This window comes from Fundulus heteroclitus, unplaced genomic scaffold (genome assembly GCF_011125445.2).
Source record: "Fundulus heteroclitus isolate FHET01 unplaced genomic scaffold, MU-UCD_Fhet_4.1 scaffold_58, whole genome shotgun sequence".
Lineage (NCBI taxonomy): Eukaryota > Metazoa > Chordata > Actinopteri > Cyprinodontiformes > Fundulidae > Fundulus > Fundulus heteroclitus.
The window spans coordinates 2,078,916-2,100,407 of record NW_023397011.1 but is presented as its reverse complement, the minus strand read 5'-3'; the positions used below and the strand labels follow the sequence as shown (position 1 = coordinate 2,100,407).

The 21,492-nt window shown below is 41.0% G+C and overlaps 2 protein-coding genes across 3 annotated transcripts in view; both read left to right on the top strand.

The window, feature by feature from the left end:
* Positions 1 to 8,058, top strand: part of icmt (isoprenylcysteine carboxyl methyltransferase) — an 8,937-nt gene extending 879 nt beyond the window's left edge. For both annotated transcript variants that reach the window (XM_021313038.2, XM_012856708.3), the window contains exons 2-5: positions 878 to 966; positions 1,499 to 1,668; positions 2,223 to 2,440; positions 5,463 to 8,058. In XM_021313038.2, the coding sequence (XP_021168713.1) occupies positions 878 to 966; positions 1,499 to 1,668; positions 2,223 to 2,440; positions 5,463 to 5,642 (657 nt within the window). In that variant the 3' untranslated portion in view covers positions 5,643 to 8,058. The remainder of the gene's footprint in view (positions 1 to 877; positions 967 to 1,498; positions 1,669 to 2,222; positions 2,441 to 5,462) is intronic.
* Positions 8,059 to 12,593: 4,535 nt separating this feature from the next.
* LOC105921030 (60S ribosomal protein L22) overlaps positions 12,594 to 21,492 on the top strand; it is a 44,806-nt gene continuing 35,907 nt past the window's right edge. The window contains exons 1-2 of the mRNA XM_012856709.3: positions 12,594 to 12,725; positions 13,166 to 13,276. Coding sequence (XP_012712163.1) covers positions 12,714 to 12,725; positions 13,166 to 13,276 — 123 coding nt within the window. The 5' untranslated portion in view covers positions 12,594 to 12,713. The remainder of the gene's footprint in view (positions 12,726 to 13,165; positions 13,277 to 21,492) is intronic.

The window sequence follows — 21,492 nt, the reverse complement described above, 5'->3', positions numbered from 1 at the left end:
GGGGCCCCGGGGGATCAGTATTATGGACTTAAATGTGATTAAAAGTCACCTGTCTGACCTACAAATAATGTGCTTTTACTGTCATGAAAATTGTGTATTACAGCTAATTTCTATATTTTTAATAAGCTTATTTAGAATCAGTGACATTGGTTTTCAGGCCAGTGTACTCTTTCAATCTCCAATTGTACAAACTGGCAAAGAGAGAGACTACCCCAGATGTTGTTGAGCTTTTCCATTTTGAGCAGAACTAAAGGAGGAGATCTGAACACCTCTTCATTGACCTCATGCTTGTAGATAACATGTAACGGAGTCAAAACTCAACATGTTCTTGCATGAGTCTATGAGCAGAATGTTCCAAATTACTTGAATCATCAGCTATCAGGTAGTGGATCAACAATCCCCCCCTGCAGGCAAGAACTGATGCATAGTCAGGTTAGTACCTTGAAAAGTTGGGTGTGAAACTACCAAAAGTGAAATGGTATAAAATGGCAATGGGGCCAAGTGACCAGGACCTGATCATAACCGGGAAACAAAAGTAAGCGCATCACAGGAAGAGGAACAAAGGTTTAGGGACTAACTGCAAAGACAACATGAACCCATCCTGTGGTGTCATTCCCTCTGTTAAATTGTGTGCACTGTGGATCCTCATGGTAGTATATTTCAGTAGTATATTTCAGTACAGGTAGGTTTGATCAGGCTCATCATCCTCCTCCTCCTGTGATGTGATGGTTTAATGTTTTTACATATTTTTGCACTGTGACTTCAGGTCATTTTGTTTGTCTTCTGTAACACTGTAATAGTTTAACTGCAGGTACATCTGTGAAGCCGCTGTTTTCTCCAGGGGGAATGTTAACACACGTCTCCTGGCCTGCTGCAGGTTGCTGTCAGGGCCTGCTTCCTGGGAGTCACCTTCGGCTGCGGCTTAATCATAAGCTTCTCTGACACCACGTGGACACATTTTGGCTGGTATGTGTTAAAGAATTGCATCGTTTGCTTTACTTGTCTATAAAAACAGAAAAGTCTCACAGCATAATATGACTTGATCTATAATCAGGAAGGTTTACTACTCGGTCGCTCAATATACCAATTAGTGAAGATTGGATTATATTAATTGAGTTTATTAATTGAGTGCCATACATTCCTTCATTGTACGTCTATGAAATATCAGTTGCTGCCAGCTGTCACTGCCCTTGATGCTCCCACATTATTTACATGATATTGTCTGATCAGTGCAGTGCAATATCACTGCAACATTCAACAAGATTAGTCTATAGTAATCTGATCTTTTCCTTACGTCAAACACTGAATTTTCCTACATTTTCTATTTTTTGTTAACTGCACGCCTCCGATCAAATCCTCCTATTTCAGGTGATTATTCTACTCATATTCGACAAGTTTAAGAAAATCAGCATCCTGTCACAGTAGAAGGGATGCGGGTGTTGCATGTTTCGAGCCAGGTTCGTTGCAGAGTAACATGTGTAAATGTGTTTTCCTGCAGGTACATGTGCTCTCTTTCGTTCTTCCATTACTCCGAGTACCTGGTGACTGCCGTTATTAACCCTCGCAGCCTGTCACTGGACTCGTTCCTGCTCAACCACAGTTTGGAGTACACGCTGGCTGCTGTGTCTTCATGGCTGGAGTTCACTGTGGAGAAGCTCATAGTTCCAGGTGCAGCTGCTAGCAGGTTTCTGCTCTGAGCGGGTTAACCCAGCTTCCTGCTGGGTCATATATTGAGTTTTCTTAACAGGATATTTGTGGTGCCAACCCTTAACCTGATGAATGAGATGAGTTGGGCCTGTACAGCAGCTTTCAGTGCTGTCCTGCTGTGTAGTTAGGATATTTTATTGTGATACTTTGTACAGTGTAGTGGGTTCCAAGTGTCAGCAATAATGGCTAATTTGGTATGTTACTTGACTCTATTGCTCAAGTTCCTAATACTCCAGCCCATCAAGCCTCATCCTGGGAAATATCTTGTTTAGTGAATGTAGTTGTGCTTTATGATTTAAGCTAAACTTTTTTTGATGGCAAAATAACGAAAAAATAATCGTCTTTTTTTATCTTATTATTCTAATCATGAGTTACTATCCACTGCATTCATTTAAGCCCTAGCTTACTAATTAAAGCCTGTCACCAGAGGTCCTTAAAGAGAACCGTGGAGCTTAAAATGAATTGAGAAAGTTATGTCCCTCAAGTCTTGAGCTGACCTTTATGTCTCCTCACAGAGCTGAAGCATTTAAACTGGATCAGTTTGGTTGGACTGATCATGGTGCTGTGTGGTGAGGGGCTGCGGAAAGCAGCCATGTTGACGGCAGGCTCCAACTTCAACCACATCGTCCAGAATGAGAAAGCCCAGAGCCACATACTGGTCACCACCGGGGTCTACGCCTACTTCAGACACCCGTCCTATGTAGGCTGGTTCTACTGGAGTATAGGAACTCAGGTGAAATCCTTCATGTGACTGTTTTGGGTAGACTCAAAATTTTTCTTATGACCATCCACTTAATTACTTGCTCCAACATGACCTGCAGGATATTGTCTCTACCTGGTATTGATGATTCATGCCTGTAGGAATTGACTTGACACCATCAATCCTGGAGGCTCGTTGCCAACTCACAGAATTTCACTGTAAATTCTTGCCATGAACAGTCTTAGATGACTTCACTTCATAAATGTGGTTAGACCCTCTGAATCTGCTGGCTGTTCATTTGCCATCTCTGAGAAACACTTCCTTTTTGCCATTAAACGCACAACATTCATTCAATCAGAATCAGTCATTTTTGTTGGCCATAACACGGGATCATTGAAATTAACAGGGTGGTCCGTCTCTGAGCCACTATGCTCAGACTCTCCTATCGGGCAGTAAGCCCCTCCACCTGCACTTCTCTGTTATCGGTAGTGATGGTTCTCTCTGCGTCCTCCTCAAACACACCCTGTCTCTTCCAACCCCTCCCCCACCTGCCGAAGCCACATGTTGCTACGTTGTCCTCCTTTCTCTCTGTCCACCAAGTTCTCTGGAGCTTGGTGGACCTCTGCCCTCTCTTTGCTTTCAGCTCATTTGGCGCTAAGCTCAAGTATTTCCGTAAAATAAAAGGTCCCCCCCCCCCCCCCCCCCCCCCTTACACTAGCTAGTGGATGCTGTACTTTAAAATCACATTGATAAATGCATTGCTTCTTACCAGGCTCTGGATGGGCATCAATCCTCTGCAATTCTGTTCCTGGACCTGTTTCTGACTCCTCAGTTTTAAAAAAATATTTACTCATAAAATCCCTCAAGCCTTTGGTGTCATCTTCTCTTTTTCTCTTCTCTTTTCTGTGCACCAGTGATTCTTAGTTTGCAGCGGAACGAACTATCAAAGTTGCAGCCAGCCGTTGTCCTAATGGTCAAACCATTTTATGTTGGGGTGGGGGGAGTTCTAATGGCCCCTTATTTAAAGAAAAGATATTACATATACCTTATGCAGAAATGTATATATTTAGTTACTCTAATATTAAATATATTTCATACAAATATTTTCTGAAAAATTACTTCTGCCTGTATTTTAATGGTCAGTGTCAGTTTTGGGACCCCCTCTGTCCTGGGCCTGGGAAAATTGACCCGTTTATCCCCCCTTGTCAGCGTGTGTATGTATGTCTGTATGTATGTGAGCAAATCAACATACTCAAGTAGGAGTGAGGGTTTCACCTACTCTGAAGAAACTGCAGCATAACAACAAACAGGCTTAAATCAGACGCAAATAGTGGATTCTGACTAAACAGATGTGATAGCAGCAGCTAAGCGTGTGCCCTCCTGCACTAACCTGTTTATGTTGGGTCAGCTCTTGCTTTCGTCACAGCTAGTATGTCCCGCCTTAAACCTCAATACTGCAAATGATTGGCCTGAGCCGTTTTTGGTTCAGACACAAACGGTTGAAGCGGGACAAGATGGAATCTAGTGTGTTTGTGAACGCACAAATGCCGCAAGATTTCATCTTGCTGACAAGGTTATGGCTATGACACTGCATACTGCATAAAGGCTGAATTACTGCCAATATGCACAGTACTGATTCTCATTATAGTAGTTTGCCACTCTTGCTGAAAAGTGTTCATCAAAGAGACAGACAGGGGAAGAATGCTCTGTGGTGGCTGGTTTTTGTAAACGGTGCTGACCTGATGGTAAAAGTCTAAACAGAATGAGTGGCTCTGCAGAGATATTAGTTCCATTTACCATTCCCTCCATCCAGGACCTGTTCAGGTCTAGAGATCAGGAGAACAGCAGCTGAGTCATGCTGACCACTCAAAGCCACATTCACCCAATCGCACTCACTCACGCTCATTCATACACTAATACTCGGTAGGAAACTTGGGGTTAAGTGCCTTGCCTATGGGCACATCATGTGACAAGGGGAAGCGTTGTAGTTTGGACTGGTCCTGTTCTGTGGCTGAGCCAAACCACACATTGATGAACACGGACAGGCTGAATGATGGGCGTCGTCTGCAAACTTCAGGACTTTCACAATACCACTGTGAGGGTCCCCTGTTGCCATTGCACTGAATACTTTGTTTGTAATGTTAAGCCAAGTCTTACAGGTCATATTAAAACCCACATCGATGGTAGAACCACTACATTTTTGCAAGCTCTTATAGTTTTAGAAACTGATTTACCTGTGGTACTCCTATAAGCAGTCATAACTACATCTAAAACTTCCTGATGTTTTTCGAAGATTCCCTTTTTCTAGTTTTGATTTGTAGAAGTGTCTCACCTGAACAGATCCTTGTTTTCCTCTTAATTTTTTCTGTTTTTAAAGCAATGTGCCCACTGCACTAATTCCTTTTCCTCTCCTTTTTAAATGGGCTCTGAACCAAATTGGTGGAAAAGAGCTATGATGGTGCCAAGAAATGGTTGCAGCTGCACCAGCACCAGCTTCCTTCTAGAGATCAAATCAGTCTTTCTGAAAATATATTGGATCTATCATAATTATTTCAAGTATTTTGCTTGTGTTTGGGAAGAGGAGAATTCTGGCTAGGCAACATTTTTACATCGCGTTTCAGGTTATAGGTAAGCTAAGCATTTTTACTTGCCAAGGGCAATACACCCTAGGATGCATAATAAAGAGGAGGAAAATGTAACTGAAAAAGAAAAATACAATAAAAAGGTAACTTTAATTACACCCATAACAATTCTATTGCCTCTCTGCAGTCAGTGGGAATGGGTGTCCAGCAGGAGGGGAGTTTTGGCAACTGCACCTTTTAAGCAAGCACTCCCACTTCTTGACCTATGATAGAGCGGCACGATATAGCTAATAATCGTAAAAGTTGTTCAGTTCTAATTATGATAGTTGCCCAGAATTTCTAGGATTTCCATAAGTGTGTGAAATGTGTCTAGATTTTGGAGATAAGTGAAAATCTAAATAGCAACAAGCCTTGTTTTGTGTTGTTCTCCAGTAAGAATTGTGCTGTTTGCTGATAAGTGTCTGCTGCTGCAGGTTCTGCTGTGCAACCCCATCTGCATTGTGGGCTACACGATAGCCAGCTGGCGCTTCTTCCGGGAGCGGATAGAAGAGGAGGAACTCTCCCTGATCCATTTCTTTGCTGAGGACTACGTGGAGTACAAGAGGAAGGTTCCCACTGGGCTGCCCCTCATCTCTGGCATCCGTGTCAACTAGTCCCCACATCTGGACTCTTAAGCCCAAAAGACTTAAAGCTCCAAAGCAGGTCAGACCTGGTGGTGATGTGTTGTCTGCTGTAGCAGCTGCCGCCCCCTGGAGGTGACACCCTGCCACTGGCTGAGATCCTGTAGCACCAACAGCCACAGAGGCAGCTGTGATGGCTGCGGGCAGCTGGGCTGCTGTTTTCCTACCAACCTCCAGTATGAGAACAGAGAACCTCAGATGTACACGTATTTCTACTCTTCCTCATCCATCTCAGCTGTTTCTGTCTGCATGCTTTCACCATGTTTACAGGTTTCCACTCAACCTGAACCCTTCTGAGTATGTCAGTTGAGTTCATGTTTTTAAAGTAGAGGGAGTCCGGTTAAGGTTTTTACAAATTGAATATATTTAAGATGGAGAGTCTGATGGTTGGGTCTAAATCTTGTATTGATTTTCTTCTGCAGCTCATGCTCACTTCCTCACCATAAAACCACTATTTAGAACTGACACCTCAGCTGCTCTCCAAGGTTGTAACGAACAGTACCGTTCCTGGATTTGTTTGGCATCAACATGGCAGTGTTAATATAAAAGTCGTGCTCTATCATTTGTCCTTTCTCATTTTGAGCTTGTTCTTTTTCTGTCTCCTGTTCATATTTTTCTGTCTGCATGTCTGCTGATTTAAAGATGATAAATGAACCTTTCTCTTCATAAATTAGCTCACATCGGACAATCACAGTGCCCGGACACTGGGCTGTGTGGAAGGAGAAGATATAGTGATGTAGACTGCTGGAGAAAACATGGCTGAACTCCATGTGCTTTTGGAGACCCTCTCTCTGTGAATCCATTTTTTGTTTTTCTAATAATGTTTTCTAAAAGGAAAACTGATGTGAAGAACAACAGACTAAAGCCAGAATGGCAAAATTACTGCAAAAGGACCAGTGGGCAAAAGTTGAGTTATTTAGTGTTAGACATGTATGTGTCTGGGAGGCTTGAATGTATCAAAGTCTCCGGTAGGTTTCTGCTTATTTTTCACTTTCTCAGTGAGACACAGCAGAAAGAACCAGCAGCTTGTTTCTTGTTCTATGGTTTCTGCTGTTTAACACACCTGTAATCTGAGCATGCTCACCAATATTATGATTAGGATGTCTGTTTGACCTACTGAACTTTGGCTTCTTATAAAACTGTAGAGCAGAACATGGAAAGGGAGCAGAGTTGTTAAACTGTGGTTATTTGATATGGCATCCTCTCATTTCCACCTGCCTCACTTCATCAGCATCACTTTGTTCCACAAAGCAGCCACACAATGGTGCTGGAGGTTGGTGCAGGTTTTGAAGGTGGCTGAATGTGCAGGTCATTTTCTTGGAGATGTTTTCCTCTCCATAAACACTCATCTGAATGTGTTGCACGCTGTAGAAGCATTTAGAGACACAAGGCATGGGGACTTAACGTTCTGTTTACTCTGATCATTTATGACAGGACTGTGGTCTACCTTTAAACAACTGTAGCACAAACTTGGATGTCCTGGTCTCTCTTATAACAGCTCCTAGATTGGAACCATGGGCAGCAGTAAGTTCCACAGTTGTCCTAATAAAACTATCGCATGAGTACATAAATAAACCCACACAGACCAAAGTATAACACACCTTTAGGTGTGTTCATGTTACAGTAAGGTGGTAAGGAGTTTAGATTTTTAGTTTCTAGTCTTCTTGGCCACCCTCTATTTTTGTATAGGTTGAGGAAGAGTTGTGGCCAGGATATTGCAATAAAGGCTTGATCTCCACCACTCATAATCAAGTCTTCCCTCGTTATTTCCTAATTCCGAAACAAAGACCAGAAAAATATGGAAAGGCCTCTGAGATTTTCCACTAGTAGAAGGTCTGACTGGTAGTGAGCCATTGGATATAGTCCTGCTAGATAGCTTTTCAGTCTGAGCAGAGCAGTCATGTGGTTTCCCATCCGCATGGTGGAATTGGGTCAATCCAGCTTTAGCAAGTAAAATCCCTGCGTAGTTTTCCTTCATCCAGTTCACTTAACCAGGTGATTTTAGTCCCTGTCTCTGGTGGGGAGCTGGGAGTGAAAATGGTTGAAAGTTATCTCTGTTTTCTACATGTGTACATGTTTTCTACTTTCTGGAATAATCCCCTCTATGAGCATGGCACGGTACCGTTCTCTGCACCAGGTGTGAAATGTGTGGCATATATCTCTATGGTCAAAACAACGTACACCCTCTTTATTCCTGTGGTTTAATATGAAAATAATCTGGTTTTTAACAGGTTCTAAAGGTATTCAGTTCTAAAACACCAGTGATTCCACCATTACATTTAGTAACAGAGTATCCTATTTAGTAGGACAAAACAGAAAAATTTGAATATTTAGAATTCTGAAAGCCTACATTTTGAGGGGGTGTACTTTTCTTTTTACCTTGGCAAAATGGTGAACTGCTGCTACTGTAGCTTCATGCATTATATCACATTAAATGCTCTGGAGACCTCCGAGAAATGGTTTGAAAGCTCCCTGACTAAAGATGGTGAGTTGAACTGCCCATCCAATGAAACGGAGCTGGTTCTGTTCAATTGGCGGTAGCATTCTTTTCCATCAGTCCCTGGTTTAATGTTCAGCTTTAATTAAAATAAATTAGCTTGTGTTGTGAAATGCGAACTAAACCTGTGTAAAGTGACAGGTGTTTGACTAAAGTGGGTATTACACTGAATGGTTCATATCTTTGAATAGCACTGTTATTAAGGACTTCGGCAAACATTAACAAAATGTTAAACAAAAGAGAGGGTCCAAACTTTGCCTGTCAGTGATGTTTTTAGCACCTAAAGTCTGTCTCAGGTTATATTTCAGCAGTTTTGGTGTTTTCCATCTGAGTTGTGTCATTTTTGTCGCCACCGCTCCGTTTCAGATAAACAGACACACCGCTTGGTTGTTAATGAGTTCAGGTCTAACTCGTATCTGCATATCAACAATAGCAGATCAATGGATTAAAAGGAGTTTTTAGTTTAAAGGCTATTTTTCTTCTGTTTAAATGTGACACATGTAGCTTTTCAACCAAGTGCATTGTGAGGAAACTTTTGGTAAAAGGTATTGATGCACACAGATCTTATGCTGCATTTGAACTATGTATATAGAGAATCTTTATGGCTGGTTTTCCACTCTGACTGAAAACTGTTAGCTGATGACTGCATTTATTTGACACTATATGAAATAAAGTTATGGTTATCTAATTTTAATGTCTTTTTTTCCCATCAAAATATGCAATGTTGTTCACTGATGGTTAAGAAACATTGAGATTTACATCCATTTAAATGGATGGGATTTTATTGCAATAGATAAAATGTATGAATAAGTAAAATACAAGCACAGCTAAAACAAAAAAAAGTGATGTGAAAAAGGTTCATATTTTGCATGATGTGGTGGTAGGGGTAGTGCGTGTCACCCATGTACAGAGGGCTTGGTGGTATTCGACGTGACTGACCCAGGTTCAACTCCCGGCCTGTGGACCTTTGTCTTCTCTCAACCCTGCTTCCTGTCAGTCCACTTTATATAAAAGCCACTGGTGCCACAAAAATTAAAGATAAAAAATTTTAGATTTTGTCCCTCATTTCAGAAAGTGATACTAATTTTTTTGCACATAGAGGGAACTTTTTCCATAAGAAAAATCTTTTTGTGATTGTAAAGTACGTTACAATGAAACTTTCTTCTTTTTTTTTTTTTTTTTTTTTTTTTTTTTTTTTGCGGCTCTAGTAGCTCACTTTTATTCACAGTAGACTGACAGGAAGGGGTGGAAAAAGGGGAGAGACATGCGGCAAATTCCAGATTTGAACCCGGGTTGACCGCGTCGAGGGCTAAAGGCCTCCAAACATGGGTCGAGCTACGAACACGCCACAAGCACGACCTGAAATGAAACTTGTCTACATTTAGCCCATCCCTGGAGAGCATTCTGGAGCTAAGGGTCTTGCTCAGGGACCCAGAGTGGTAGCCTGGGATTTGAACCAGGAAGCATGTGTCTCCTGGATCTAACACACTGCTCTAACCACTAGGCCACCACTCCCTCATGGTTTACAGATAATGAAGATCATAAATTCAGTTTTTCATAAAATGACTGTATAACAAGATCCATAAGATATTTTCAAACAAATGCAGGCTCCATGCCTCATGCTGCGGCAGCTTTAGCATGAATGACTGCATCACTGCGGCGTTGCATGGAGGAGATCAGGCTGTGGTTCTGCTGAGGTGTTCAGCAAGCCCAAGTCACTTTCACCGGTCAACTGTGTTGTTGGTTCTAGTGTCTCTCATTTTCCTCTTGACAATACTCCATAGATTCTCTATGGGGTCCTGGTCTGGCCAGTTAGCTGGCCACTCAAGCCCAGTAACATCATGATCACTGAACCAGCTTTTGGTACCTTTAGCAGTGTGGGCCAGAACCAAGTCCTGCTCAAAAATGAAATCATTTCCTTAATGCTTGTCTGCATAGAGAAGTGCTCTAGAATGTCCTGGCAGATGGCTGAGTTGACTGTGGACTTCAGAAAACCCAGGTAAGATGCTTCTGACATAGTCTGGTTCAAGATTGGCTTGACACAAGAAATGGAACATTTGTAGAGCGTGTGTAGGACTTTGTTGTGTGGTGGCTCTTGATATACTAATTCCAGCCTCCTTGTGAAACTTGAATTCTTGAATTGATTTGGCTTGACGATCCTTTCAAGACTGGGGTTATCCTTGTTGCTGGTGCATCCCTACCATATTTTGTCCTTCCCTCAAGATTCTATGAATATGCTATAACTTCTGCACAATATCCCAATTTTCTGAGAATGAATGTTGGGGTTTCATTATCTGTAAGCCATGATCATCCAAATTACAATAAAATAAAACATTGAAATAATTCACTGTGTGTGTAGTGGTTCTATATGTGAGTTTAATTGTATGAAATGAGTGACAAAAAATGTTTACTTTTTAAACTTATAATCATATATCTTGATCATGTAACAGTCATGTAACAACCACAAACTAAATTGTATTGTATTGGCATTTTATGTAAACCAACACAAAGCACTGTGTTTCCGTTGGTTACTGTTAATCTCACTATAAATTATGTTGTTCTTTGAGGACCTTAGACGTTTGATGGAGAACAGCATCAGGAAGACCTAAAACACCAAGTCTTTTCAAAATCTGTTGTCATACTTCCAGCAGGCCTTGCCTGTACCTTTTCTCCCATGAAATGAACTAAATGAAAAAATAATAGGTAAGGTTTAACCTATAAGTTAATATGATTTAAATATTATTTATATTATTCTTTGTCATTGTCAGGATGCAGCTTGTAGGCTGCATTCTGAGCCTTCCTCCCTTCCCTGTGCAGCCTGATTGGTTTCACCTGTCAGGCTGCAATCAACCCCGAACTGTTTCCACCTGTTTTCATCACTATATCTACTCACCTCAGTCTGCTCTTGCTCGCCGGTCCGTAAAGGTTCATCTCCAGCCTCAGCCAGAGACTCTGATTCAGCTCGGCCACAGCCAGAAACTCCGTTCCAGCTCAGCCCGCTGTCAAGGGTTCGCAGGCTCCGGCGTTCCGCTGTGGTCTCAAGTCCTCGGCTCCTGTGCTTCGTCCTGGTTTGTAGTTCTCGGCTGCTGGGTTCCGTCCTGGTCTCAAGTTCCCGACACCTGGGTTCCGTCCTGGTCTCAAATCCTCGACTCCTGGGTTCCGTCCTGGTCTCAAATTCTCAGCTCCTGGGTTCCGTCCTGGTCTCAAATTCTCAGCTCCTGGGTTCCGTCCTGGTCTCAAGTTCTCAGCTCCTGGGTCCCGTCCTGGTCTCCTGTCATCAATTAAAGATCACTTCCTGGTCAGTCTCTCCGCACCACTCCTGCCGGCCAGCTTCTGCACCCTACAACTCCGCCTGATAATAGACTCTGGTACCTCATGTTATTCATTGTCCACTTGTACAATAAACTCTCTTAAAACCCAACTCTGTGTGTGCGCGCTGTGTCCGGGTTCATCCTAGAAAAATATCACGACAGTCATACTCATGGAGAGATTTTGAAGAATTTGAAATGGCTGCCAAGGTAGGTAGTAATCTAGAAATGTTATTTCTATCAAAACTGACAATGACCTTGGCATTCCTTCTTTTCCATCCCCTTTCATCCCCATCGTGTAAATGTACCTTTTTTCTTTGGATTATAAGTGTGAATATGGATTATTTTACGTACAGTTTTGAAACATATCTTGATGGGCTGGATCACATAGATCAAAATTTTATAGGTATGATAAATTGGTTTATTCTATGTGGAAAATACTTCAATTCATTAAATTAAGCAAATTAAGTCCCATTCCATTTATGTGCAATATGTGAATTGTTTGGTTTGTTTCATTATTTACTGTACTTTAGTGTTGAGTGTCCAAGGATTTCTTAGTTTAGCTTTTATCACTAAATGTATAACATGCTATGTAGATTTTTCAAATATAATTTCATATGAGAAGAAAATAGAAACAATAATATACATTTGATAAGATCGAGAGTTGTAAAGCAACTAGTTACATTTACTTGAGTAACTTACTGAGTAAAAAATAATTCTAGGAGTTTACTGCACTTCTAAATGAGTAATAAATCATGTGGCACTTTGAGCACCAGCTGAACTGTTATAATGTGCTTTAAATGTTGCAATACTTGGACAAGAAAGAACACAAGTGAAGAAACGTTGATAAAAACAGTAATAAAATTTAAAGGGTAAAAGATATAAACAAAGTTTTTACACAAAACTAAAACATTGAATAGGTGGAAGCTTTAGAATTACAAACTCATGTACAGTAGGTGGTGATATGCACATTTAAATTTGTTTGCAGTCCACTAATTAAAAAAAAAGGGTTAAAACAAACTAGCTAAGTGTTTTCAGTCTTTTCTCCTGTAAGTGGCAAATTTTCCAGGTGGAGCAAGGCAACAAGACTCCACGAACCTGTGTGGATGACGGATTTCTTTTTTCCCAGCTTTTTAATCGACCACAGAAAACAGGATGGAATCGGTCATCGGTGTCTCGATGTTTGATTTTTGAACGCATGCGCACAGCAGGTTCTTTCTTTCTGCTAGCTTCTCCGCCATGGCGCCTATTGTAAGTGAACTTCTCCGCTATTTCACTCTTCACTACTGCTTAGCAAACAGTGTGAGACTCCGAGAAAATGGATGGTGTGAACGTGGAAGCGCGTTCTAAGGGTTTGGTGTTAGGATTCACGGCTAAAGTTCGGTTATGAGGCGGTTTATTCTGTTTGGTTCTGCGGAGGCCTGTTAGCTGTTAGCTCTGAACTCACCACGCTGCTTCGCCAGCTGACGGCGGTTCTTACGGGACTGAAAAGCTCTTCTGTAGTTCTGACTGGTGGAATCAAACGATTGGCTTGGCGTGTTATTTATTTTATAATCTTCTTGCAAACCAAGCCTGGTACCGAACCATCCGATGAAACATTTAAAAGACAGCAGAACCAGCAGCTGGTTAAAGTATTCCGTGTTAAAGTTTCAGTATGCGCATGCTCATTCAAAGTGTTTTCCCTCTATTAGCAGAAGAAGCAGAACACCGGCAAAGGTGGCAAGAAGAAGAAGCAGGTCCTGAAGTTCACTCTGGACTGCACCCATCCTGTTGAAGATGGCATCATGGACGCTGCTAACTTTGTAAGTGCCGCTCTGCTACTGGCTCCGAAGGGCCAACAGTTCTTTACTGCGGAGCCTATTTGCTATTAGCTTTTCAGGCTGACGTTGTAAAAGTAGTCCCAGTTCTGACCAATTACACATATATTAATGGAGAACCAGTCTTGTCTAGACCAAACTTTTATTAAAAGATCTACGTGTATTTTTAAGCATGTCTATCAGCCATTTAAGTGCCCAATAAAAGAATGCGTTGCAGTTGATTCCCTGCTGCTGTTGTGCATCTCATCACCTTGGGGGCTGGTCCCAACCAGTCCATGGTGACATACCAAGGTGGTTTCAGGAATGCTAATAGAGCATTGTTGCTATGAAGCACTAATACCCCGTTTACACTACCCCTTTTTAACCGTGCCGAGACCAGTGTGAGCTCGGTAACTGAGATAACTATCGAGTGTAAATGGAACGCAAACTGAACTGAGCCAGACACAACCGGACCGCGCTAAATGCAGACCAATTCCATGGGTGGGTGCGTCTCGATTTTTCAATGGCCCGGTTCTCTGATAACAAAGAGCGCATGAGCAGACCGCGTCATCTCCTTACACCCAGCTGACATTTCAGACATGCATAAAAATACTAGCTATTATGAATCAATTCTCATATTAAATCCTACAGATCGATTCATATAACCAAAGATTCAATTAAATTTTATTTATATAGCGCCAATCATGAAACATGTCATCTCAAGGCACTTTACAAAGTCAAGTTCAATCATATTATACAGATTGGGTCAGTAATTTATGGCTAGTTGTTCTCTCCTGAGCTCCAGTGGCATCTCGCCCATCTCCACTTGTAGAGCTGAAACTGGGGTAGTTTTCATCGCTCCACAACAAAGTCTTAGTGCCTGATATTGTATTCTATCTATTTTCTTTAATAAACTACTTAAAGCTGAACTGTATACTATACAACCATAATCAAAAAGTGATCTAATTAGTCCAATATATACTGTCTTTAATGCTTTCCTATCTGCTCCCCAATCTTTTCCTCTCAAACATCTCATTATATTCAAAATTCTTTTACTTTTTTCAACTATTTTATCTATATGAATCTTCCATGTAAGTTTTTTTTTTAATCAAACCAGATACCCAAATATTTAATTTGATCTATCCTTTCTACAACATCCCCGTATAATTTGAGATTAACCTTAATATTTAATTTCCTATTTGTAAAAACAACAAATTTAGACTTAGATGTTGAGAATCTAAAACCCCATTCTAAAGCCCAAGCTTCTACATTCTGTAATGCTTCTTGTAATTTCCTATTTACAAACTCTATATTCCCCCCCCCTCCCCTCTTCCAAATAATACCATAATCTGCAAACAATGAGACACCAAAAGATTTATCTATACTACTAAAAATATCATTAATCATTATACTAAATAGAATAGGACTTATTATACTACCTTGGGGAGTTCCATTTTCAACTTGATATTTTGAACTTATTTCCCCACCTATTTTTACTCTAATCCTTCTTTCAGTTAAAAAAATGTTTTATCCATCTATATATTTTACCTCTTATACCTATTTGTTTTATTTTAATCAATAACCCTTCTTTCCATAACATATCATAAGCCTTTTCCACATCCAGGAAGACTGCTAACACACTTTCCTTATTAACCTGAGCCCGTCTAATTTCATGTTGCAGACATAATGCAGGATCTATTGTACTTCTGCCTTTTCTAAATCCAAATTGACAAGACTTTACTTTTCCTTTTAGATTCTAAAAAATAAATGAATCTGTTATTTACCATTTTTTTCCATAATTTTACCTATACATGATGTTAGAGCTATTGGTCTATAACTTTCAGCTGAATTAGGATCTTTACCAGGTTTACAAATGGGTATAATGATGGCTTCTTTCAATTTATCAGGTAATATCCCTTCCTCCCACACCTTATTATATAATTCTAACAATATTTCTTTACTTATATCACTAAGATTATTTAACATACTATAACTAATTTGATCATTCCCAGGAGTAGATTTACTGGAATTCTTCAATGCGTTATTTAATTCTAACAAAGAAAACTTCATGTTAATAAAATCCTCACAATCATCAATATTTCTCAATAATGTCATTTCACGCCCTCTTTTTTTTCTTTTTTCTTTAGATTCTCTATACTATGTATCTTTGCAAAACCTTTAACTAATAACTCAGCTTTACTTTTATTGTCTATTATAATATTTCCATTATCTTTTATTACTGGAATAAAATATTCTTTTGACCTTCCCGACATTTTCCTAATATTATTCCAAACCCTATCTAAAGCAGTAGACTCACAATATTTCCTCCAATAATCCCTTTTAGCATTTCTTATAGTTTTCCTAACTTCTGCCTGTTTCCTTTTTATAATTAATTAGACTTTGGAAGAAATGGTTTTCTTAAGTGTTTTAAAAGCCTTATTCCGCTGCTTAATAGCTGTTGAACATTCTGGTGTCCACCAAGGAACTATTTTCTTTTCTTTTTTTAAACCACTACTTCTAGGAATAAATATTTTAGCCGAGTTAATAATACAGTTACTTATTACTGTGAATGCAGTAGGCATTCACAGTTCTTGAGATCCTGTTTCTCTTTATTCTTTATTACTGTGAATGCAGTAGGCATTCACAGTTCTTGAGATCCTGTTTCTCTTTATTACTGTGAATGCAGTAGGCATTCACAGTTATTGAGATCCTCTTCCGCCTTTTTACTGTTTAAAGTTTGATTCGCTTCTCCTCCTACAGTTTCTCTCCGATTTCAACCATTCAACTTTTAAACTATTCAGCTTCTTCTGGAATCGATGGCTATATCTTTTTGTACTTATATCTTTTCAACTTTTTAAAATATTCAGCTTTTTCTGCACATTTTCAGCTTTTTTTTTCTCCCATAGGAAATGAATGTAATTCACTAAAATTCCGCTCATTTCAGCTGCTTTTTGACAGCTTACTGCTTCAGCCTACTTTCAGCTAGAAACGCCATTCAACTTTTAAAATGCAGTGATATCTTTCAGCTATTATGGTCTATTTCAGCTTTTTCATATCTTTTACCATTTTCATATAGAACCTCCTTAAAATAATTTTGGCTTTTCAGAAATTCAGCAAATAACATGCGTTGCTATGGTCGTCAAGGAGGCAGTTATAGAGTGCGCACTCTAGAAATTCAACAAATTCTTCTTCTCCGAACAACTTCTTCTCACTCGCTCAATTTTCAACCTATCCACATGAATTATACATCAAAACGTAGGAATTTTTGTCTGGATTCAGGAAATGTAACCGTCATTGGTGTAGCATTTATAGATTTTTCGCAAATCACCTCAGAGCGACACAAACCCCAAACCTCCCCCATTCATTTCCTATGGAGCGCTTTTGAAAAATGACGTCTGAAAATCCAAAACATCACACGTTTTCGCATCGTCGCTACTCCTAAACCGTTTGATGTACAGGCATGAGACTTTCACATATGAATGTCCCAACCCTTCTGGTTACGGTTTTTCCACAGGAACAATTTGTTCGGGAGTAGCGAGTTTGCAAAATCCTGAAGACGCTTTGGACCTCCATCACCCCAAATGATCCACTTTTTTACATCGTCGCTGTGCCTACACCGATTTTTGTACAAACATAAAAATGAGAAACATAGTCCTCAAAAGCCTGCTGATACTCACAGTGAAAGAATTAATTTGATATCTCTTATACTTTTTCAGCTAGAGCGATTTGTTCGGGACCGTTTTTAGAGGATTTTGGAAATTCCTTAAAAATACCCTTTAGATCATAATTTTTACGCCTTTATTAAAATATTTCCAGCAAAAACCGATACCAAGTCTTCTTCCCCTATCCGTTAAGAAATAAACGCAGAAAAGATTACGTCTCTACCATTTACAGATCAGGAGATTTGGAGCGTTGTGCGAGGCAAAGTTCTCCATTATAACCCAATGGGACATATTTTGAGCAAAGTGTCTGCACTTCGGTAGACTGGCCGCTGCAGGTGTGTGAGTGAGTTTCCATGACGACGGAACTCTGAGGGCCAGAGGGAGAAGCTCCATTAGGATACAATGGCAACTTTTGACGCCCGCTGCAGCGGCTGTGATTAATGTAGGAATCTGAAATTCGCACAGTCACTTCCTCTTAACATTTTAAAATTTTCAAGTGACTTTCAGCCATGTGTCAGTTTTCTGTCCAATTTTGGATTTCACATGCTTTCCTATTGGGCCTTTGCTTCCAAAAGGACCTGGCATGATGCCCAGACACGACCCAATTGGCCAATACAGCACCACCCACCTGTGGGGAAATGGCGCTACTAACCATTTTGGTCAAATGTTGAGTTCTGGGCCCAAATGTGGTGAGGCTGAGTTGCTAAAGGAGGCCAATCTGACCCATGAATTTTGGTCACGTTTGGTGACATTAAGTATTGGCACCCCTATTTGAGGCACTTCCCAGTACAGGATTTGGACCAAACTCACAGAGTACAATCACCCGGTGATCCTGAGCACAACCATGTTAGCGGCTAATGGTTAGCATGTTGCTAATTGGCAGTAGCTCTAGGAAGCTCGGACAAATTTCTGCTTTACAGAGTCTGTACCTCCTTTATACAGAATGCTCCGCAATAAGTTTGGGCCTCGTCACGTAAAGCATCTCCAAGTTAGGAGGTGTCAAACATACAATGCTTTTCAATAGGGGCGAAACCCCTTATACTCCCTAGAAATGCAGGCCCACATATGGCTACTGTTATGATATATTTTTCTGGGATGAACCCGGACACAGCACGCACACACCGAGTCAGTTCTTATGAGTGAGTTTTTATTGAATAGTGTGGAAGATGGATGATTAGACCAGAGTCTTTCAACGGACGGAGGTGAAGGGTGTAGAAGCTGGCCGGCAGGAGGAGTGTGGAGAGACTGACCGGGAGGAACTCTGGAGCCGAGCACTGGAGAGCAGGACATCTGAGCAGAGCCGTGGAGCGCAGAGCATCAGAGCCGAGCAGAGGCGAGCAGAACGTCAGAGCCGAGCAGTGGCGAGCAGATCATCAGAGCCGAGCAGATGCGAGCAGAACCTCAGAGCCGAGCAGATGCGAGCAGAACCTCAGAGCCGAGCAGTGGAGCACAGGACGTCCGAGCCGTGCAGTGGAGGGCTGAACGAGCAGAACCTCAGAGCCGAGCAGATGCGAGCAGAACCTCAGAGCCGAGCAGTGGAGCACAGGACGTCCGAGCCGTGCAGTGGAGGGCTGAACGAGCAGAACCTCAGAGCCGAGCAGATGCGAGCAGAACCTCAGAGCCGAGCAGTGGAGCACAGGACGTCCGAGCCGTGCAGTGGAGGGCTGAACGAGCAGAACCTCAGAGCCGAGCAGATGCGAGCAGAACCTCAGAGCCGAGCAGTGGAGCACAGGACGTCCGAGCCGTGCAGTGGAGGGCTGAACGTCCGAGCCGAGCGGTGGAGGTCTGAACGTCTGAGCCGAGCGGTGGAGGTCTGAACGTCTGAGCCGAGCGGTAGAGGTCTGAACTTCTGAGCTGAATACTGGAGAAAACAAACTGTCGCAAAGTCTTTGGGCTGACTGTAACAAGACCAGGTGAAAGGAGTCTTCAGGCTGACGGGTACAAACGGAGCTGACAAGAAAAACTGGCAGGGACTGAGCGGGAGTGAACGCTATGGACCGGCGACGGGAACAGAAAGAGGTGAGTCTGATAAAGCGGTGGGAACAGGTGGAAGCAGTTGTGGGTTAATTGCAGCCTGCCAGGTGAAACCGATCAGGCTGCGCAGGAACAAGAGAGAGGGAGAGAGGCTCAGCCTGCAGCCAATAAGCTGCATCCTGACAGCTACAGTATATTCAAGTTTGAAATTCTACTTCTGCTTTGTTAAACGATTCAGTGTTTAGAATGAGTTAGGAAATGTTTGGTGCCTTTCCCTCAGTTTTTTCTTCTTCTAATAATTCAGCTATTGTTCTTTCATGTTCAAATTTTTCAACTCTTTCAAATTCTTCAACTTTTTCAACTTCTAACACTTTTTCAACTTCTTCAATGCTTTTCAGCTATTTTTTCTCTTCTTCAAAGATCTTCTGCATCTTTTGCTCAATCATTCAGCAATCTGCATTCACAGTGCATTTTCGCAGGAAATGCAAATTTTTCTAGTTACTGTGAATGCAGTAGGCATTCACAGTTCTTGAGATCCTGTTTCTCTTTATTCTTTATTATTATTACTGTGAATGCAGTAGGCATTCACAGTTCTTGAGATCCTGTTTCTCTTTATTCTTTATTATTACTGTGAATGCAGTAGGCATTCACAGTTCTTGAGATCCTGTTTCTCTTTATTCTTTATTATTATTATTATTACTGTGAATGCAGTAGGCATTCACAGTTCTTGAGATCCTGTTTCTCTTTATTCTTTATTATTATTACTGTGAATGCAGTAGGCATTCACAGTTATTGAGATCCTCTTCCGCCTTTTTACTGTTTAAACTTTGCTTCGCTTCTCCTCCTACAGTTTTTCTCCGATTTCAACCATTCAACTTTTAAACTATTCAGCTTCTTCTGGAATGGATGGCTATGTCTTTTTGTACTTTTAACTCTTCAACTTTTTAAAATATTCAGCTTTTTCTGCACATTTTCAGTTTTTTTTTCTCCCATAGGAAATGAATGTAATTCACTAAAATTCCGCTAATTTCAGCTGCTTTTTGACAGCTTACTGCTTCAGCCTACTTTCAGCTAGAAACGCCATTCAACTTTTAAAATGTAGTGATATCTTTCAGCTATTATGGTCTATTTCAGCTTTTTCATATCTTTTACCATTTTCATATAGTACCTCCTTAAAATAATTTTGGCTTTTCAAGAAATTCAGCAAATAACATGCGTTGCTATGGTCGTCAAGGAGGCAGTTATAGAGTGCGCACTCTAGAAATTCAACAAATTCTTCTTCTCCGAACAACTTCTTCTCACTCGCTCAATTTTCAACCTATCCACATAAATTATACATCAAAACGTAGGAATTTTTGTCTGGATTCAGGAAATGTAACCGTCATTGGTGTAGCATTTATAGATTTTTCGCAAATCACCTCAGAGCGACACAAACCCGAAACCTCCCCCATTAATTTCCTATGGAGCGGTTTTGAAAAATGACGTCTGAAAATCCAAAACATCACACGTTTTCGCATCGTCGCTACTCCTAAACCGTTTCATGTACAGGCATGACACTTTCACATATGAATGTCCCAACCCTTCTGGCACTCACAAAAAAGGAATTTTGTGGATAACTGTTACGGTTTTCCCGCAGGAACAATTTGTTCGGGAGTAGCGAATTTGCAAAATCCTGAAGACGCTTTTGACCTCCATCACCCCAAATGATCCACTTTTTTACATCGTCGCTGTGCCTACACCGATTTTTGTACAAACATTAAAATGAGCAACATAGTCCTCAAAAGCCTGCTGATACTCACAGTGAAATAATTGTTTTGATATCTCTTATACTTTTTCAGCTAGAGCGATTTGTTCGAGACTGTTTTTAGAGGATTTTGGAAATTCCTTAAAAAAACCCTTTAGATCATAATTTTTTACGCCTTTATTAAACTTTTTCCAGCAAAAAACGATAGCTTTTCTTCTTCCCCTATCCGTTACGAACTAAACGCAGAAAAAATTACGTCTCTACCATTTAGGGATCAGGAGATATGAAGCGTTGTTCGGGGCAAAGTTCTCCATTATAATCCAATGGGACTTATTGTGAGCAAAGTCTCTGCACTGCAGGTGTGTGAGTGAGTTTCCATGACGACGGAACTCTGAGGGCCAGAGGGAGAGGATCAATTGAGATAGAATGGCAACTTTCGACGCTCACCGCAGTTGCTGTGATTAATGTAGAAATCTGAAATTCGCACAGTCACTTCCTCTTGACATTTTAAAATTTTCAAGTGACTTTCAGCTATGTGTCATTTTTCTATCCCATTTTGGAATTCACATGCTTTCCTATTGGGCCTTTGCTTCCAACAGGACCTGGCATGATGCCCAGACACGACCCAATTAGCCAATACAGCACCACCCACCTGTGGGAAATGGCGCTACTGACCATTTTGGTCAAATGTTGAGTTCTGGGCCCAGATGTGGTGAGGCTGAGTTGCTAAAGGAGGCCAATCTGACCCATGAACTTTGGTGACGTTTGGCGACATTAAGTTTTGGCACCCCTATTTGAGGCACTTCCCAGTACAGGATTTGGACCAAACTGACAGAGTACAA